This window comes from Plectrocnemia conspersa, unplaced genomic scaffold (assembly GCF_051122295.1).
Source record: "Plectrocnemia conspersa isolate PC_06_02 unplaced genomic scaffold, ASM5112229v1 ptg000012l, whole genome shotgun sequence".
NCBI lineage: Eukaryota > Metazoa > Arthropoda > Insecta > Trichoptera > Polycentropodidae > Plectrocnemia > Plectrocnemia conspersa.
In genome coordinates this window covers 9,263,720-9,284,096 of record NW_028277176.1, presented here as the reverse complement: position 1 = coordinate 9,284,096, position 20,377 = coordinate 9,263,720, and the positions used below count along the sequence as shown (strand labels likewise).

Genomic DNA, 20,377 nt, shown 5'->3' with positions numbered 1-20,377 from the left:
CCGCTGAAATTAAACCCTAGATTAACAATTAATCTTACTCTATTCGATCTAATTGGCGGTGTCTATCAAAATCAGATTCGGGGCGATCTGTGGAAAATTTTCGCGTTAAATTTTCAGCGATTATTCAGACAGATTTCATGAGCACTCGAATTTGCTATTTTCCCCTCCATAATCGTTTTGACTTTTTTGCCCGTTTTTTTTTGTGTTAGGAAATATTGTTGAGTTGATAGGACGCAAGATATTTTTCTTTATGAGGGGCATTTCTTTGTCGTTTTTAGAATTCGCGCAAAATTGCTCGCAATATGAAAGCCATTTGTAACAGAGCAACAAGAAGAATAATACGCTCGACCGTAAATAGACAAAAGGAGAAAAGCTAAAAGAAAACAATACGTCAGCTTTGAAAAGTGGTGTGCCATCACGCCATCTTATAATTTCACTATAAAAAGATTAGTAAATTCAAAGTGTTGTAAATGATTGTTTTTAGAGATTACTCAAATTAATAACTATATGAAAATCTACACATTTTATATTTCATGAAAATATTGGTTTTGGATTATAGGTAATTATATCGTCACTAATTTCAGATTTTCTGAAGGTCTCGGTAAGTTTTATTCAAATCTGACCGTAAAGTATGAAAATTCATTTTATACAATAACGATACAATACTTTTACTAAAGTATTTGGGTCTATTGCTGCTTCTATTGTTCATAGAGACGGCAACGAATTACTCATTTTTTTATTATATTTGGATGACTTGAAAATTTTCAAGAAAATGCAGTCAATTTCGGATTCTTTCGACCTGCAATTGTCTTTAATTTTTGATAACCGATTGCCTTTCAGTGTCATGGAGACAATTCATTATACAAATATCTTTTAAAAGCCGGCGGAATTATTCTACTATCTCAATAGATATATTCTAGACAGGCCTTCCTTTACAAAGGACATTTGAGGATGTTTTATACTTTGTAGGGACTCACAGCAGATCGATAAAGATGCTCAATTTTATTTTGAGAAATGCGCACTACTTCAATAACATATTCTTTAAAAATCAATTTCTAGAGTAAAGAGTGCCTCAAAAAAGTGAAGCATAAATTCCATTGGTGGAAAATGGGTACTGTGGGTTCAGAGGATCATAATCCTCTGTTCTATTCAGTAAAGACTTGGACTAGAGCACTTGCTAACTCATCTCTGACAATGGCCGTCCGACTGCTTTATACGGTACAATGAGATTTTGATATCTTGTCGTGGACATAGTTCATATAAGAAATGAGTTATGTCCGTCTTATTTTCATGTTTATATATATATACATATTATGCTTTTGACCATCGTGACGCATTAGCATCACAACAGTCTTTATTTTAACAAATAAATTAATGAAAATAATATATTGGATGTAACGTTTGTAATACTGCGAAATTATTCAACAAACATCAAACATTTTTTTGATATTTGTATAACATATTGTCTAACAAGATTTTTTTATATTTTAAAATGACACAAAAAACAATATGTAGCATTAGTTTGAGAATTGTCAAAGCTGAAACAATTTACAATAATGTATGTGAACTTATTTGCGAATATCTTGATAACATATGAAAGCTAAACAATACTCGTATAAAGTTATACATTTTACGGGTAAATTTTAACTTGATTTTCCTCGGCGAAGAGAAATATTTATGTCGAAAGATACAGCATGGATAGTAGCGATATCAATTTGCACAAAGCTACAGGGTGTGCATAATTAATTTTGCTACATTTCACATGCACCCTCTCTCATGTTTTTGCTGTTAATTGTACATACATTTGAGGCTCTCAAACATAGTTATTGTGTCATGTGTGGACACATTTGAACATTGAGCTATAATTGTATCTCGTTAGGAGTACTTGTTAATTTGTGTTGAATTTTGAAGTGTAAGACACGTACGAATTATCACTGAAGAATGTACCAAAATAAATGAAATATATTCACTATAGTACAATACAATAATTAGAAATAAAGATAATATAATTTATCACATGTGCATTATTAAACATATTTAATAAAGCATCGTATAAAAGTAATAATCACTAAATGATATTAGTGAATATTTCCGCTTAACGGTCATTTTTTTACTATGTGAGTTGTTTCTGGGATATTCAGAGAGTAAACATAAAATCCAGATAATATATATAAGGCATTTTGTATCTAAATTTAGCTTACTAGTTTGTAGTAACTATACAATATAGTTACTACAAACATAATGCAATAGATAAACCTGAGAACGAGTCTTAATTGCAACTTTTTAATTTGACACCTAACAAGTGCACAATCTTGATTCAGTATCTAATGTTCATCGATCACTAACGAATTATTTAGATGATTTTAAAATAAGTTTATTAATGATTACATATGGCTTTTTATTTCCCATTTCAATGCTATCGTACGTCAGTAATGGTCCGCTATTAATCATAGATTCTATAACATCATACGGATCCAAGCGGTAAATGCAGTGTAAACGAAATACTTAAATGTTATGTGATAAGTAACTAAAACTTTTCCCTTTTCAAGATCGGTATGTTTTTTCAATATGTTTAAAGGTATTGACAACGCGATGGCACTAAAAAATTGTATACAATTGAAAATAATTTTAACATGGAAATCAGCGAAAACGAAGAGGGAGAAAATTAAAAGCTAAACGTAGCCTTGCGGAAAATGTAATATCAAGTTTATATTCGGGTCTCGCAGTACAAAGTTTTTTTTTACAAAGAATACAATCTCTCGAAACGTAAATCCGATTATGATAATAATTTAATAAAAAAACCTAATTTTTTGTATTTATTATTAGTACTTTTGAACTTATTTTGAGTTGAACAAGAAGCGCAAAAAAGCTCATTTGTACTCGTCAGATGTTTTACCTCCCAAGAAACATTATTAATAACGAGACATTTCCCATGTTACAATAAATCTAACTGTACTGTCCGTGTATTGCAATAAGAAAACAAAGACTCTTCAGAAACTTTCACAGTTTATAACAACTGCTGTAGTATTTGCGGCTAAGAGCGTTTCTGAAAAGTGTCTACCATTATCGCGCGAACGTTAACACGTATTGTATCATATTACACAACATTTCCTCGTTACGTGTCATACTATACTAACGTAAAGTGAATAGATTTACTGCTAAGAGACAAAATTTTCAAGATATGTAATATTATAGAAAAAAAAAACATTTAAATTTATGTTTTTCAGGTATACAATTTGAATTTATATCAGAGGTTGTCAATTAAAATTTTAATTGTAGCATTCCTAGAACGTTAATAAGACACAAATATCAATACCGTACTGACAAAAATATTGACAATAGCCAGACGCTTTTTATTTATTTTTTTATAAAATATAATCCTTTACGGTTAAAAAAATACACTTTGAATGAGCCGTTCATTTGTAAATTTTGATATATCGCGACATAAAAATATTTCTGCTGTCATGCGGTTTGAGAAAAATTATGTAAGCTTATTTGGGTTACAAAAAAATCTGGATAAAAAAGATTAGGGTCGGAATAGCGTAGTTCGCAAGTATTGAAACACAGAGGCCACGGGTTCGGGTCCCCGCAGCGGATTCGAATGTTTATTAATAAAAAAATCCAATAATAATAAAAACCTGCATTAGCTGCAAAGTGACATCAATAGTCTAAAAATCAGTCAGTTTTGAACGGGTTTTTTGGAAAAAGTTTGTTCACAGATGTAGGTTGTTCAGTTTTTTAACAAAATTTCAAGTAAAAGTTCCAAGAGTCAAGAGCTAAATGGAAGTTGTCTCTTGCAATATGTTATACAGATCAAATAATTTCATGAGAACAATATGGCAAAATTTACCCATACTCAGACGACATCGTTATATTATTTTTATTTTATTTTTTATTTTTTAGATTAAATTAAAACCATCGTCGCTTAACAGGTTACCCCAATGCGCCATAATGGTCGAAAACAAATTTTAAATTTACAAAACAAAAAAAAAACTTCTCATAACAAAGCTGAGCATATTAGAAGATTTATCACAGACGTCGTGTATGTGTAGAGAGAACCTCCATTTGCTCTCGAAAGTGATTCCGAGATCTTTAGTGGAAGTTTCTCTAGTCAAAATGTTACCACCGAGATGGTAGAAATAAGCTGATGGCGAATGGGATCGAGAAAATGATACAGTATGGCACTTTCCGACACTTAACGGAAGCCCATCTCCATAGAGTCTAAATCACTTTGTAGAGAGAAGGAGTCCACAACAGATCGAATGCATTTATACAATTTTAAATCATCTGCGTACAGAAGAAAACTTGAATTTGTAATTGCTGTATTTATGTCATTAATAAATAACACAAAAAGCAGAGGGCCCAGATTGGATCCTTGAGGAACCCCCGAAGGGGTAAAATATTCTTTCGACTATCAGCCCCCATTGGTTACAAACTGTCTATGATTGCTTAAATAACCGAGTTAAATTATCCGAGAAACCGAGGCTCGACAATTTTTTTAATAATAACCTATGACAAACTTTGTCAAAGGCTTTCTCAAAATCTGTATACACGACGTCTACTTGAATTCCCGCATCGAGAGAAATTGTCACCGTTTTGGTGAACGACAGAAGGTTAGTAACAGTGGAACGGCCAGGACGAAACCCGTGCTGTTGGTCTAACAAAATTTGCCAAAAGTGATTATAGAGATATTTATGAATTTTTATTTTAATTAATTTAGCAGGAGCTGACAACACTGCGACTGATCTATAATTCTTTATATATAATTTGTCACCCTTTTTATGAATAGGGGTGACTTTTGTGCATTTCCATAGATCAGGAAATGATGATATCTTGAGAATCAGATCATAAATACATTTTAGAAGAGCAGCGAGACTGACTTCGCAACCCTTCAAAATAAAATCGGGAATTAAATCAGGTCCAGAAGAACGCCTTGTCTTTAATTTATTAAATCCGTATTTAAGATCTGAGTGCTCAGTTTTTTTGATGGTCAATACTAAAGACTAAGAACATGAAGAAGGAAGCGACTGAGCAGAAGGCGAAAAATATTCCTCGAAAACAACGAAAATATTGCGCAAAACCGTCAGCAATATTTTGTGAACCGTTCAATGTTTTATCGTCGAGGTTCATCACTTTATGTTACATTATCTTAGAAAGAAATAAGTTATAAAACAATATACGAGTAAACACAAATTCTCTAAATAGGTGGTTTCTGAACAAACAGCTGTTGATTGAGTTGTCGCGTAAAATAAATTGTAACAGGCACTTTATTTAAGCACACCATACAAAACAATAATAAGCAATAAATTAGAGATATGCCGCTATTTGTTTTTAACGGGGACAATTACCGTCTTTAAAACGTGTATTTATTTACATTATTTGCTTGATTCTCCGATCGTCACGTACGTCAGCACAACAAATGCATATGAAAACTCGTAAAGGCTAATAATGATTTAATTCATTATGCTTTTTAGCGTATTTGCGTCGGGTGATCTCGACATAACAGTCAGATGTTCGATTTTTTCTTTAGTCCATATTCAACAAGACCTCTTTTGTTGCTCAGCCTACGCGAACAATAGAATTAATTTTTGCGGCCTTTGTCTTTGTTCAGATATGCAAATTGTAACGTTTGCCAAGAGTCTTTTGTACTCGTCACGTGTTTATGACGTTTATCGCGAGACGCTTTTCTTGAGTGTGCACTCTTGATTTGGTTCGCAGAACTTGCCCTTCCGTGTCGTCTTATCAGATTTAATTGATAATAAAATAGCGTATTAGAGTGATGGGCGTATGTGTATATGTAATAGAAAAATCTTTTAGTGAATAATTTAGTTTATTTACTCGATGAACAATCGACGGTTAACTGACGTATTTCCGATTTGTGGTTAAAATTGAAATTGTTAAATTATTCATGCGCTCGATGGAGCGCTTCGGTTCATTTAATATACCAACACGAATTACAATATTTGAAACAAGATTGGATAATATTTATAAAACAAATTGCGTGAATATATATTTCAATAACGAAAATAATTTTATTTATTTCACACAAATTAATTTACGTCACATATTAAAAAAAATTAATCGTTATGCTTTTATTTAATGCTTACAGTTTATTTTATAAATATATATAAATAACCACATATATTGAGAAATATAGATGCCGATTTCAGGTGGTAGAGTTTAAATGGCAGGTCTTGGAAGTTGAAGGGTTCATAACTCTGAGGTCGCGGGTTTGAGTCCCGGAAGCGACACTCGGTTTTTATTTATAAAAAAATTGCGCTATTATCAAAAACTGTTCCCATGAGAAAAAATACACTATTTATTTATTTTTAATAAATAAATATATAGTTTACTAAAATAAATTCATAACAACATACACATAGTTTAAAGTATAATATAAACTAATGTTAAAGTTTTTATTATTAAAGCTCGCGGATTCTAAGGGACAAGAATTTCATTACAATATTTGCATAAATTATTAAATCTAACAGCCAAATATGTAAACATACATTTGCATAGCTTTTACTTAAATTAATAAAGCTTATTAGTGATGTACATATTTTCCTTGTATTATTGTTATTATAAACGATTTAATATTTTGTTATATATATATACATATATATTTGCTTATATTTTGAGGACAGTAAAACTCATATTTTAACTGAATTTCAGCTACAAAGCTCACGCTCGCAATATTCAAATGAGTATATATGGATATTCTATATCAGACTCGGATGGCGCAAGATCAAAGCAGCCTCGGAAAAATATCCGATATCTACAAAAATAGTGTTATTACACAAACACACGAGGTTAGTGTGCTCGGCGCGGTGTCCTCTATTTTTTGGGCCGTCATCCCACCTATATATAAAACGGCTTTGTGTAAAAATGAAGGCGTCCATAAAACGATAAAAAGGGTCGAGCTGAACGCGCCGTTTAAAAGGCAAATAACTGCGTAGCGATAAAATAATTATCTTTGTCGTGGTGTTTTTTAAGGTCACAGGAATACGTGCACGAATAATTGAGCTAATTGTAAAACACGCCCATTGCCGTCTTTTTTCATCCATTAAATTTTAAATGTATTTGTGTGACCCCAAAAGAATGAACCGTACAAAAGGACGGAAAAATACATATACTTTTTTGTTTATAAGCGTTTATGAGAGGTAAAAAGGAAAACGCGTATGCAAAGTTGAAATTTTCTTGAAAGCACAAGAAAAAATATTTTCAATTAAGAAGAGTTTAAAATATCATAAATTTTAAATCATAATGTACTTCTCTTTATAAAAACATCTATATTATTCAGAAATATGCAGTGACTCACTATCAATGTATATTGTTTAAGGGAAAGATGAGAAAATTATAAATAAATAATAAATATTAAATATGGTGTAAAGATGAAATTATACAGGAAAAACTACGCAGGAAAAAAATACACAGTAAAAATTACACAAGGAAGAATTTGCACATGGAAAGAAATACACAAATAAAATATTACACACGCAATTTATTTCATAATTTTTTGTAACATGTTTAACCCTTACAGTGTGCATACAAAATATAAAAGTGGAACCAAAAATGTGTATAATTTTTTCATAAATATTTTTTTAGTGCTGAAAGAAAATAATTTTTAAGCAAAAATATTTTAAATTATATGAGTAATCAACATTTGTGTACTTTCTTATAATTACAAAAAACACAAGGGAATTTTTTATTAATATAAAATTTGTTTTTATTATAAAAAAAAATTATTTTTCTATTTAAAATCATTTTCTATTACTGATATTTTTATGGAAAAAATGTACATTTTTGCTTCCACTTTAATATTTGATATGCTCACCAAAACGGACAAGCATTTTACTGAAGATTATGTAATTACTTCAGTGTAAAATTTACTGCACATGTAATTTTTTCAATCTGTTATTTCTTTCTGGTGTATTTTTTTCTGTATAATCACGTGGTTTTTACTTGAGTGATTCTCTCTCTGTGTAATTTTTGCTGTGTAGTTCCATTATTTAAACGGACATGACGTCATAATTAGCAAATTTAATTTATTTAAATGCACTTAACTATTTTTGAAAAATTTTAAAAATTCAGGCTATTGTAAATAATCTGCATGGCGATTACTTTGAATCATTACATGTTTTCACTATAAATTGCCATAAGATACAATGCAAGTTGCGTTAAGAAATTCTCTGTTGAAAAAGTCATGAAAGAGGCATTCTAGAAAGATGATAAAACGCTAAAATTTCCTTGCCAGCGCAATTATAGCTTCAAAAACAGGTATTTACTATAAGCCTGGTACATCTTAAATTTTTTATTACTCGTTATTTATAAACTACAGACAAAAAAAAAATACGACAAAAAGCCACGGCGCGAAAACTCCGAATGTTTGTTTTTATATTATAGTTTTTGTAATTTTAGTTTTTGTAATTTCAACTTAAATCAACATATTTTCAATATTTTCATACTGATTGTTGTTTCTACCATGCACAAAATAATCGGATTAACACATATTATGCTGAAACTCATTCGACATTGTTATTGATTTTTTCGTTTCTAATAGCTTAACCCTAAATCTTACGCGTTTTTAATATCTATAGTATATGCATCAAACTAGTCAATATATTTATACTATTCGATTTATTCTAACATTTTTTTAAGTTTATTTAACACTGCCATACATGTCAATAATCGTGGTTATTATTAACATACACAAATAATACAACAGCCGATGCAGCAATGTAACTATGAGAGAGCTAAATATTTTTTTTGTATTTTTATTGTATGTTACACTTTACCTCAGATATAGTAGAAAGTAAGAGCACTTTAAGGGGTCAGTTATAACGTATGAAAAAAACTGAAAAGCATAGATCCTGAACTCTCACCCAGCGAAGTTTACGCCGATCGATACGCGTGACACATTCAAATATGTCCAGAAAAGGCAGTTACTTTCACTTTGATTGTCAGATATGGACCAATAAATTAGCAAAAAATTAATTCGAAAACAACCCAGCACGTATCTAAATATATTTATTATCGAAATCCATAATAAATAAGTATTTATATTTTCACCTCTTTCTTAAGGACTATATTGAATTTCATACTTAAATAAAACATTATTTGTATGTTATTAAAACGTGTATTACGAAATACGTTTTCATAAATAACTAAATAAATATTAAATAATATTAAAAAAAACACTGTTTCTATGGTTCAATATTAATTTTAAATTAATTATTTCTTTATGCCTTAAGCTTAATTTGGCGTTCTTATTAACTCTAAGGTGCTTGGGTTGAAGTTGAAATGGACTCCTGAAATTTATGAATATTTAATAAAACGGAAAAGTTGTAAAAAACTGACTATGAACTGAACGTGTCTCTTGTAATAATCCAGCATGAATTATGAACGGTATCTTATAACAATGATTCATTGACTTTATTCAAAAACTTTTTAATCCAGCATTAGAGTAATGTGATAATTTTATAGGATTTGGTATGGTTCGGTATTATCATATTTAACACGTTAAAATGTTTATAAAGCTGGTTCGAAAAATTATTCATCCTACATTAGAAAAAAAATATTTTTCTTGCAAGCCGCAAAGAATATCGTAATTTTGTCTAGATAATATTTGTGGAACGTGTCAGGAGTATCGTTTCAGTCGTGTTCGGATTAGTTCAAACGAGGCGAAGAGTTTTCTTGCAAATTTTCCTTTTTCAGGCGAGAGACGTGACAGTGTTTGCATACTTTTAAAATTTGCGGAAAAATTGATTCAAAGCGAAGAGGAAGAGGAAGGTATGTTAATGCGAAAAATACTTTTTATAAAGTGTTCCGAGATGTTTTTTTGTGATCCGAGTAAATATTTTGAGACGAGAACGAATTCGTTTACAGTCTGTTTGTTTGTAATCACTCGTTTTGTACGATACTTAGGCAAGTTTGCGGGTATGTGTTATTCATCGATTTACAACGTGTAAAAAAATACAACCCCTTTTCCCGTATACTAAGAACGGTGACTCGAATGTCTCTGAATATGAATTTTCTTGGAAAACGTATAAGATATAATAGTTTTATATTGCATTCTGAATGAAAAAGTGCGAGAAAATTAATAATATTTTATTTATTTGTAAGATATGGTATTTTAAATATTGCTTACGTGACATTCTCTGATTGCTATTTAAGAATGTTTTTTTGGTAGCGACCGGAAATATTTTAGAAATATAATTTCCTTATTCTGTCATAACCACCTTCCCTCTTTCCGCCTGTTTGTCTGCCTGGCACATGGTAATATAAACGAAAAAAAGGCTATTGTAACTGTAGTCAATGGCAGTTGTTACATACATTTTATTTTTTTGATATTCGCTATTATCACTAATAAATAGCAAATCGAAATTTTAATTAATTAATAACGCATAAAAAATTGTCTATAGTTCACATACTGATGACGGCCACAAAGTTTCTAAAAAAGGAAGTTTATGACAAACTTTATAGAACGCTTTGTGAGTCGGTAAATAATACGTTGACATGGATTTTATTATGGAATACTTTATCACTACCTTACATAAGCATTCCAAGTTGATACGGACAAAAACCCTGTTGCTCGTCCACTAAAGCCTGGCGACAGTGATTGTTTGTAAATCATTATATTAAACAAAATAGCAAATTTTCGATACAAGATTTTAAAACCCTTTATTTTTATTTACTTTCGTACATCTACATAAATCAGGAAACAATAAAGTTTTAAATTGGAAGTTGAAAATATATCAAAGCAAGTAGATTTACCTAGAAGCATTATTATAATATAATCCTGCCATATAGAGTTAAATCCCTACTTTTTGTCAAAAGTTTATTATTTATTATTAATAAGAGAATTTTGACAAGTAATCTCAAACACATAAAATAATCGTTTTTTTAGCTAGAGCTTGCAAGGAATGAATCTGTAAATGCGAGCAGGCTTTTAATATTTTTCAAGTATCGAAATATTTTGTATAAGCATTTACCTAACTAGTAAACCAACCCACACGTTTCATAATTCACTGTGCTTCTTTTCATTCAATAAATATATTAAAGGAATATTTCATTTTAATGGAAAACAGAGACAAAGACTTTACATAAAATCGTAATTTACTTTACATGAAATCATAATAATAAATTGTTTTGAGCTGCTTTAATAAAATCATAAACTATTGTGTTTTGACGCTTTAATAAAAGCAAATATTCGATGGAAGCTAATATTTATTATGAAATTTGTTAACACAAGGATAAGATCAAAATATTTCATAACATTGATCAACGGTAATTGTATTATGCATTGTGAGGTTAATAAATATAAAAGATCGCGGTTTTGTGTACTTGTAACTTGTATTTTCATAGTATAATATATATAAAAATTTTGTCTAATATATTGGTTCATTCATAGTTGTGAATGTCCGCATAATATTGAATGAAACAATGTTTATTAACGAGAAGTAAAAAAATTAATCAACCAGAATAAAACAAAGTCAATTATATATATTTACGAAACGTTTACAATTTTGCCAGCGCCATTCCAAAGCGTATTGGGCAGTAGGATAAAATTAAATTCTGGCGTTAAAGACTACAAGATTAAATTTTACAAACACACTTTGGAAAGTGGCTCTTAAGGGTTTGCTGTCTTGAACCGATGTTTATTAGAAAGAGCTCGCTAACTACAAAAAATAAATTTTAATATATAAACACATCATCAGACCCATTTAACATATGCTTGCTCAGTGTGGAGTAACACTGAAATAATATACAAACACCTCATTCTACTAATTAAACAATAGCCCTATAATATTAACTAAAGATAATAAACAACTAATATAATGTATCGAAGACTTTGAATTTAAATATAAGCACCAACTGCTTTAGAGCCTATTGCTATAGAGGGTAAGGAGTAGATTTTAATGATTTCATATATTATTATAGTAAATAGAAAAATTGTAAGCTTTAAAAATAGTAATAAATCAGTACCATTTATTAAATTTAATAGTTTGTATATGTATTGAAATAAAAAATCTATTTCTGTCTAGACTGCATATATATGTATAAGATCAAATATTTATATTTTATATGTAAGTATTTTTTTATAAAAAATTGCGTTCCAATTTATGTGTAGTTATTATAAAATAAGAATTATTTATTTTTAAATTGCTTTCAAAGCAGCGAAAATTTATTAAACAAATCAATACAACACATATTAAAATTTATTAAACTATTAAATATTGGCTTAAAAAGTCGTTTTTAAAATTGAAAACATACATTTTTATGTAAAAATACCCATTATTTTATAAACAGTATTTTAGCTATTTATTTTAACTCATGTATAACTAAACCTCGGGGGCAACGCCGCGTGCAGACCGCTTGTATAAAATGTAAACAAGCGGTTCTTTTCTTGCAAACAACTTAATACTTAAGTCTAAACTTGATAAACAGACAAATAAAATTTTAGTATAAAATATTTTTTATTTATACTACGAAAAAGCAATAAAAATAAAGTACTACTATTGACATAAATAACAAAGAGAAACATTTTTAATATTATATTATATATATATATATTTTACTATATTTGATCTAATCAAGGTGACAGATATCCTCCAGTTAATCATTAAATCTTGAACTCGCTCGAGAGTACGCGGGGTTATTAAGATTACTCTCAAATATTACATCAAAGCCAAACGAAATATTACATAATATAATATTTATTGTATAATATCATAACCTGGCGCATGAACTGTAATAAAAATCGCACGGTAAATTTCAAAACAAACTTTTTACTTTGTTCTAATATTATATACCGCCCGTAAAGATACTTATCAAGCAGCGAAAATAAGCAAACGGTAAATTTACATTGATGTGAAACGAGACGAAGACGAAAACTTAAATAAGATTAAGCTGGCAAACAAGAATCGTGGAATATAAACCAAATAGCAAACTGCGCCTCGATTGCAGGTTAAACGTGGCGTTAATTTTAACCGAGACCAACTGTAAACACATACTATGCGGTCTGGATGATTTATTTTATACGTTGAATATGTAAGTATTATATACCCAACTCTGCCGATAAATATTAACCGTATGAAAGTACCATCTCAATACAGTGTAATGCAAAACGCTATTAAATTATCAGTAAATTTTATGATTTATTAGAAAACGCTTTTACCCGGAACGGATAACAATTTAGCGTAAAAAACATGTCAAAAATTGAACGCACCCTCTATTCTTAAAAAAACACACGAATATCGCAAAATATTGTTTTTATCGTTAAGAAAAATGCTACTCACTGTCTTAAAAACTTATAAACATTTTAAAAATTGAATTTGATAACAAAATAATTCACATCCCAATCTGCTTTAAAATCACAACATTCGAAGTTTCTTATTTTCTGACTTTGACAGTGATATATCGGGTATACACGGGTAATAAAATGAGAACGGAATATCGCAAAAAGGGTGACACGGGTTCCATTATAGTGCATACTTTGTAATTTTCAAAAGTTTGAAATGGAAAATCGCGCGCCAGATTTGGCCCGCGGGCCGTAGTCTGTCGACTCCTAATATGGAGAGTATAGACATTGCTAAAGGTTTTAATCTCATTTGTTATGTTTATAATATTTTTTAAATTAATAATAGAATCTTTCAAGAAAAATTAAATAAATCTGGCAAATTCGTCTCATATATATTGACATTCATCAATGTTTAATTTTGGGATTCTTGCGATTTACATTATTTACGAGAGATTTTTCAACTAAGCCACATAATAACGACATTACTGCTCTATTCGTTGACAAACAGGCATATTATTGCTGCTATAAAAAAATCTATCGAGCTTGAAATGTTTAAAATATAGCTTTCAACAAATAGATAATCACTGAAAATCGCACTAAAAAGTAGTATTTTTTCTTAGTAAAAAACCTTTGTCATTGTTAAATTAAATGAAATATTAGTCAAAATATCTAGATAGCACTTAAGAAAAAATCTATGTAAATTAAACAATTCAAAAATAAAGAGCCTGAAGATAAATTGAATCCCCTTCTTTGTCGTAAAAGTAAACTAAATATGAACAACAATTTACATACAAAACATTTTATAATAAGACCGGCGCTTTAATTTGCTTATTCTAAGAATTATATCAAACGCTACATAATAGTATACTGAGAATTTAAAATAGAGATCCCTACTGAAAACACCTAGAACTAATAAAATCTCACAAAAAGCATCATTATTAAATTTATTTATTTGGAAAAAACAATAATGATTAAAAACTATAGAAGCAAATATATTACTTGTTAAATAACTTTCTAGACCACGAATCTGCACAAAAACTAATTTTAATCTATAATATAAACCGTTTTATAATGATATTATAGTTGTTTTATTAATCTAAATATAATGAAAATTAATAACCCATTTTGATAGGTTATTAATTCTCATTAAGTTAATCAAGATCTCTCCAATAAGTCTCGAAACTTTTAGTCTTGTTACAGACTCCTTAGTTTGTTGAATAATAACGTGTACTAGATTAATTTTATACACTTCAAGTAAATATAACTTTATAATATCACATTTTTATACGAAACTAAAATTAAACGCGATTTTAAAGAGCAAAAAATAAGAATTATATTATAAGAAAGACTAGAGAAAAGTTTAGGACTAATATGAAATTCAAGCGTTATTTTGCTCAAAACTTGCAATCATTAAAATAAATGGTTAAACTATTCATAATGTGCTAAATTTTGTTCCTTTATTATTGATCTTAAATTGTAATACGAGAATTTTAATATACATACTATGTAAATATGATTGTAAAAGTTAAATATAAACATGATTTCATTATTATTTATGTACGTCGTATTAATTTTATATTTAAAGAGAAATGTAAAATTTAATACAGTCCAGATGCTGCAAATTACGTTTGAGGTTTTAAATTTTGCATAAGGCGAATGAAACTATTCCTGAAAGCTTCAGTTGCTATTTAATAACTAGAGCAGGTCAAATGGAAACTCAAACGCAGATATAAAATAATAATTGTTATGTATTTATAAAATAAATGAGTCCACAAAGTTTTTATTTATTAAAAAATAAATAAAATAATTTGTAGTTTATTATGTAATCAATATTATCAATATTGGCCCTACAACCTAAAATGGGTCTTCCTTTCTTCGAATAATGTTCTCTCCGGTACTCCTCCAGGTTCCCCCAGTTGTTGGCTCCGACTGCACTGGCATCTTTTGTCATGTCGTCCAACTTGAGTAGTAAATTCCAATTTCACTTTCCATCGTTAAGCAGTACATGGAAGTGCTTGACGGTTTATCCAAGATCTTTGATTTTTCCGCTATAATGATTCCTTCTTTATCCTTATACATGGAGCTCCTAGGATTATTATATAACTGTGGAAGCTATTTTAGATTTGTATTTTTCTATATTATATTTACTTTATTTATATAGTAACATTTCATTTCATTTTTAGAAATTTTCAGTACTGCTTTCAATCATAATTGATTTAGAAAATTTTCTTAAGCAGTTTTTTTATGATTATTTTTCACAGTTTATGTTTTAGAATAGTAAGAAAAAAATGTTGTTCATAAGTAATTTTAAGACAATCCATATGTTATTACAATTCATTTAAAATGTTTTTTTAATATAATATTCTTAGTAAATTGCGTTGCCATGAAAAAAAGCAATTTAAAAAGAGCTGAACAACCTTTAAATATTTTTTACACAACTTGCACGAATTCCCATTTCAATATCGTATTAATCTCCCATAGCGATACTTTATAAACATTATACACAATTTAATCCATCACCGAATACAAATAAATGTAACACATTTCGTTTTATCAATGTATTTCAGACTTTTTTCGGACCCTATGTGTCCCGGGTGTTGGGTCACGAATTTTTAATAAACACTCGAAAGGAAAAAATATTCCCAACTTGAATACCTATATAAATATATATTCCACCCTGTTGCTCCCCCGTGGAGTATCAAGGGGTTGAACAAGATCAATGTAACCCCATTAATCCTACCTATAAATCGGGACTGCCTGATATTTTATTGTCTTCGGAACGATGTTCAATCCATTGTGATGTTCAACAGGTTACGAATGTATTTTTAATTTTTTTTTGTTTTGAATTTGTATGCTGTGTCGTTAATATGTTATGTACTTATGTGTTAAACTCAAGTGGCATTCAAAGCACACAAAAGCTCAAAGCGTGTTCAATGGCGTGAGAATAATGTAGAAATTCGTACTAAATTAACTATTAGATTTAATTAAATACATATATACACGTTGTATATTTGTGTACTGGCCATTGTAATGACAATCGGTGTTATTCATCATGGCTCTCTGTTATTAGCGATGTTTTCCTTTGCGGTGTGATTATAAATGGGCGCAGCGATGACAATGGAAGTTGTATATAATATATTTACCTATGAATATAACCACAGCGATAAACTACAGCCTACGGAAAGCTTAAATACAAGGTTAAATAAAATAATTTTAAGTTGTAAAATTACCATAACCCTTTTTACAAACATATGTATATAAGGAAACAATTTTCACATGTTCTTTAAATTTTAGGTTACTTCAAAAGTAGGCGTTGAAAAACATATCAAACACACACAGATAAATGTGTGTCACGTGATCGTCAGCTATTTGTATTAGGTAGATTATTTCTATGCTACCGCTGACTTTTAATCTTAAATGATTTATATCCAATAAATAAAGTTTTATTATTAGAAATATTAGCAGCAAATAAAAACTAACATTCACATAGAAATAATTATAGAATTTAAGATTTTCTGATTATACAACTCGATTAAGTATTTTCTTGAAGAAATACAAAAGTATTACATAAGATTGAAAAAAAATCAATCCGACTAAAACCATCGATGATTACAAACATAGAAGGAGGATCTTAAAAAAAGTAAAAAAGAAATTGTAAAGATATGAACAAATATTTTTTAGTTTAAGTTAAAAAATATGTTCGATTTACGTACTATGTATTATCTTAGATAAAAAGTATAATATTTTTGCATGTTTTGAAGAGCAATAATGTATGAGATATTTGGTGCAATAAATAGAAGAGGTGTCATATCTACATACATATATATATTTTCCTCAGAATTCTAGAGAGCAAGTGATTGTTAACAAATAAGAAGCTGATAACATATCGATTCAATATTATATTTACACCTGTATTGAATTATAATTTCATTATATCAAAACTAAAAAATATATTTTACAATAATATTAGAAAAGAAGGGGGTGAGGAGTCTGGGGCAGGAAATAAAGATGACTTTATTTTTCAGGTTCTAAAGTATATATAATATTTTATTGTTGATATAATACACATTTATATTGAGTGTATATGTTTTAAGAAGGATCCTAAGGTATAACTTTAAATACATAGGTTAAGGGCAGAAGTATGTATGTATATATATTTATATATATGTGTGTGTGTGTGTCAGTGTAAGTTACAGAAAATTCATGACCATGGCTGGAGCATCACAGCCGAAATATAGAAATAAACTAAGTGATAATCGCAATGAATCCCGAGATTCCAAAAATATTAATACTCGCTAGCCTTCAAAAATCCATATTTTTAACCTGTAGGCAGAGAAATTTTACATGTTACATTAAATTCGTGAGCATGGCTGGAGCATCACAGCCGAAATATAGAAATAAAGTAAGTGAAAATTGCGATGAATTCTGAGATTCCAATAATGTTAATAATCGCGAACCTCAATTATTTTTATTTTTGATACAGCTGATATTTCAGCCGTGATTTTTTGTTGATATATGTAGATACGTCTTTTAAAACTCTTGGATGTGACAGCTTGCCTGAGCAAGTCTGTCAATATAAGTTAAAAGGCAGCTCTTCTCCAAAGTTATCTGATCTAAAAGTTTAAGATTGTTTGTATGAATTTGATGTGAGCTTTGCTGATGGCGAATTTGGAACTGAACCATTGTTTATAAATTTTAATCTATTTAGTTTTTGCTGACTTTACACAGGTTTTTATTACCACTTTCTATATGAGTTATTTGTATCAAAATCGCATTTTTTTATTATTTTGCATTTAAACACGTACCAGACGAACAATAAATAATTAATTGTGATGTAAATGATTTTTCAGCATCATATCGCAAGTAAATTATTCACAAAATGATTTTCACGTGCTATAAAAACAATTAATTCATTTGTTTTTATGACTTGTCGCACTTTATACAAATCGATTTGAATGAGGCGATAATTTTACTGTAATTAAATATCATCGGCTTTAATCTTTTTATTATTTCTGTGTTGAATCACGTCAGATTTGCAGCCAAATAGGCGACGGAATAGCTTGTAACAATTTATATAATAATCGTTTATTAATTACCAGTGGATGAAAATGGAAAATTTCAGATCTTCGCTGGCGTGTAAAGTTGTATTATTATCGGCTGTGATTTCGTAGAGCAGCTGAAATATTTCATTACGTGTCCTCTAGACGATTTCTTGAGCTCTCTCATATATCGTAGCTTATCTTTGCCGCTATGACTCTGTGGCGTCTTCGCATTGTCTCCTTGGCGTCTTTTACTGCGTTTTTTTTTCTATGTGACCATGTGTCACGTATTTTATAATTCTGGTTTGAGACAGCTCTGGTGATTAGCAGATAAATTACATCGCTTCTTGGTATTCATGACTTAAAAGAGAAACGCTTCAGATGGTCAACCCAGTGATCGGTAATCAGAGGCTTAAATAACAGTAGTATTATACGCAGCGTAGAATGTATTTTCTAGCGCGCGTCTTCTCCAAACAAAAAGTAGTTTTTTTAGTGGTACTTATGGATGATTACCATCTCGAGATGGATGTGCTATTAGGTTGTCCGTGCAATATTTTTAACAAGTAAAGCAATTGTTTGGTCACCAGATCTCTAAAGAGAGATGTGAACATTAATTCATACAACAAGGAAAGCATCATTGTACGAATTACTGTGTGTGGCAATATTTTCTAGACGTGTTAATTTGAAATGGTCATTAGACTAACATCTAAATCATAACGGAATATGCAGGTGGTTGCAACCTTCACAATTATATAACAAAACTACACGAGTGTTTCAGTTTTAAATTTTCGTATAATCAAATAAGGTAGGTTAATATTAATAGGTACTTTTAAAAATAATATCCATTTTTTATCTGTAGATGCAAATTCAGTTAAATAAGAGGTTCTATAGTTATAAAAAAGAGTATTATTTCGAAAAGTCATTACTATTATTAGCACAAGCTACTCTATTTGATTATATGAAAAAAATAAAGTTGAGTTATAAAGCATTATTTTTTATGGTATAGAGATTTTTAACTGTATTTAACCATGTTTTATAAATAAAATATAATATAATACAGATATAATTTATAATTTATAGCCAGAATCTGTATATTCCTGTGAAGTGTTGATTTAATTTACAAAAATATTATCCACAATGATTTTTTTTTGTTATAATTGTGCAGTAAAAATACCTTGCATTATATATTTTTAAATATATCATAAGTTGTTAACCCGCAAAACTAAATGCAATAAAGTTAGGTACTAGAAATGTAATCCATTTCTAAATATTAAGTTTCCAGTAGCATATTAAACTCAGGCACGAATGCAATATAACACAAACTAGCTATGCATTAAATAAGAGCGCATATTCTCATACATTTGTATGCATATAACGCTCAAGATATCTCAAATTTAAAATGGTATATTTCTTAAAACATGTTTTTTCAGCTGAGGCCGATGAGTTTAGTTTTACGCGATTTGAACAAGTTACCACCATAAAAGTTCAAGTGGACTCATAGCGAGCAACGAAAACTTTGCCACTTCGCGCTAGTGAATTTTCTCTTCACTTATTTCATTAAGACAATAAAGAAAAGTTTTTGACGTATTATTTACGTATATAAATATAAAATAATCTGGTGAAAATATATGATATATTTTCATCTCGGAAGTTACTACATAATAAATATCAAAATTCACTTACCAACTAGCAAAACTGACATCAGAGTGACAGCGTCGGGCTCCTCGTCTTCGAACTCCGTTGTCGTTGAATTGATAGCCCATATTTCCTGAAAATTAAAACAAATTGAAAACTTCACCAGGCTATAATGTGCTTTTAACGAGTGTGATAAAATAAAAAGTTTTCTCCGTCGGTTGGTAACATCTGACCCTCAACCGAAGCTTATCGTAAGATTTATACAAGTACAAATTACAGGTTAGATCAATAGCGTTTTTTTTATTAGACTTTATGGTCATAATAAATTTGTGTTACTTTTTAACGGTGATTCCTTAAGCCTATTACAAAATTAAAATACAAAGACGTTATTTTCCCAATACAT

At 29.4% G+C, this 20,377-nt stretch overlaps 1 protein-coding gene across 1 annotated transcript in view; it reads right to left on the bottom strand.

The window, feature by feature from the left end:
* Positions 1-20,101, bottom strand: part of Dop1R1 (Dopamine 1-like receptor 1) — a 36,780-nt gene extending 16,679 nt beyond the window's left edge. Inside the window, exon 1 of the mRNA XM_088199544.1 lies at positions 20,023-20,101. Coding sequence (XP_088055670.1) covers positions 20,023-20,041 — 19 coding nt within the window. The 5' untranslated portion in view covers positions 20,042-20,101. The remainder of the gene's footprint in view (positions 1-20,022) is intronic.
* Positions 20,102-20,377: the final 276 nt, after the last annotated feature.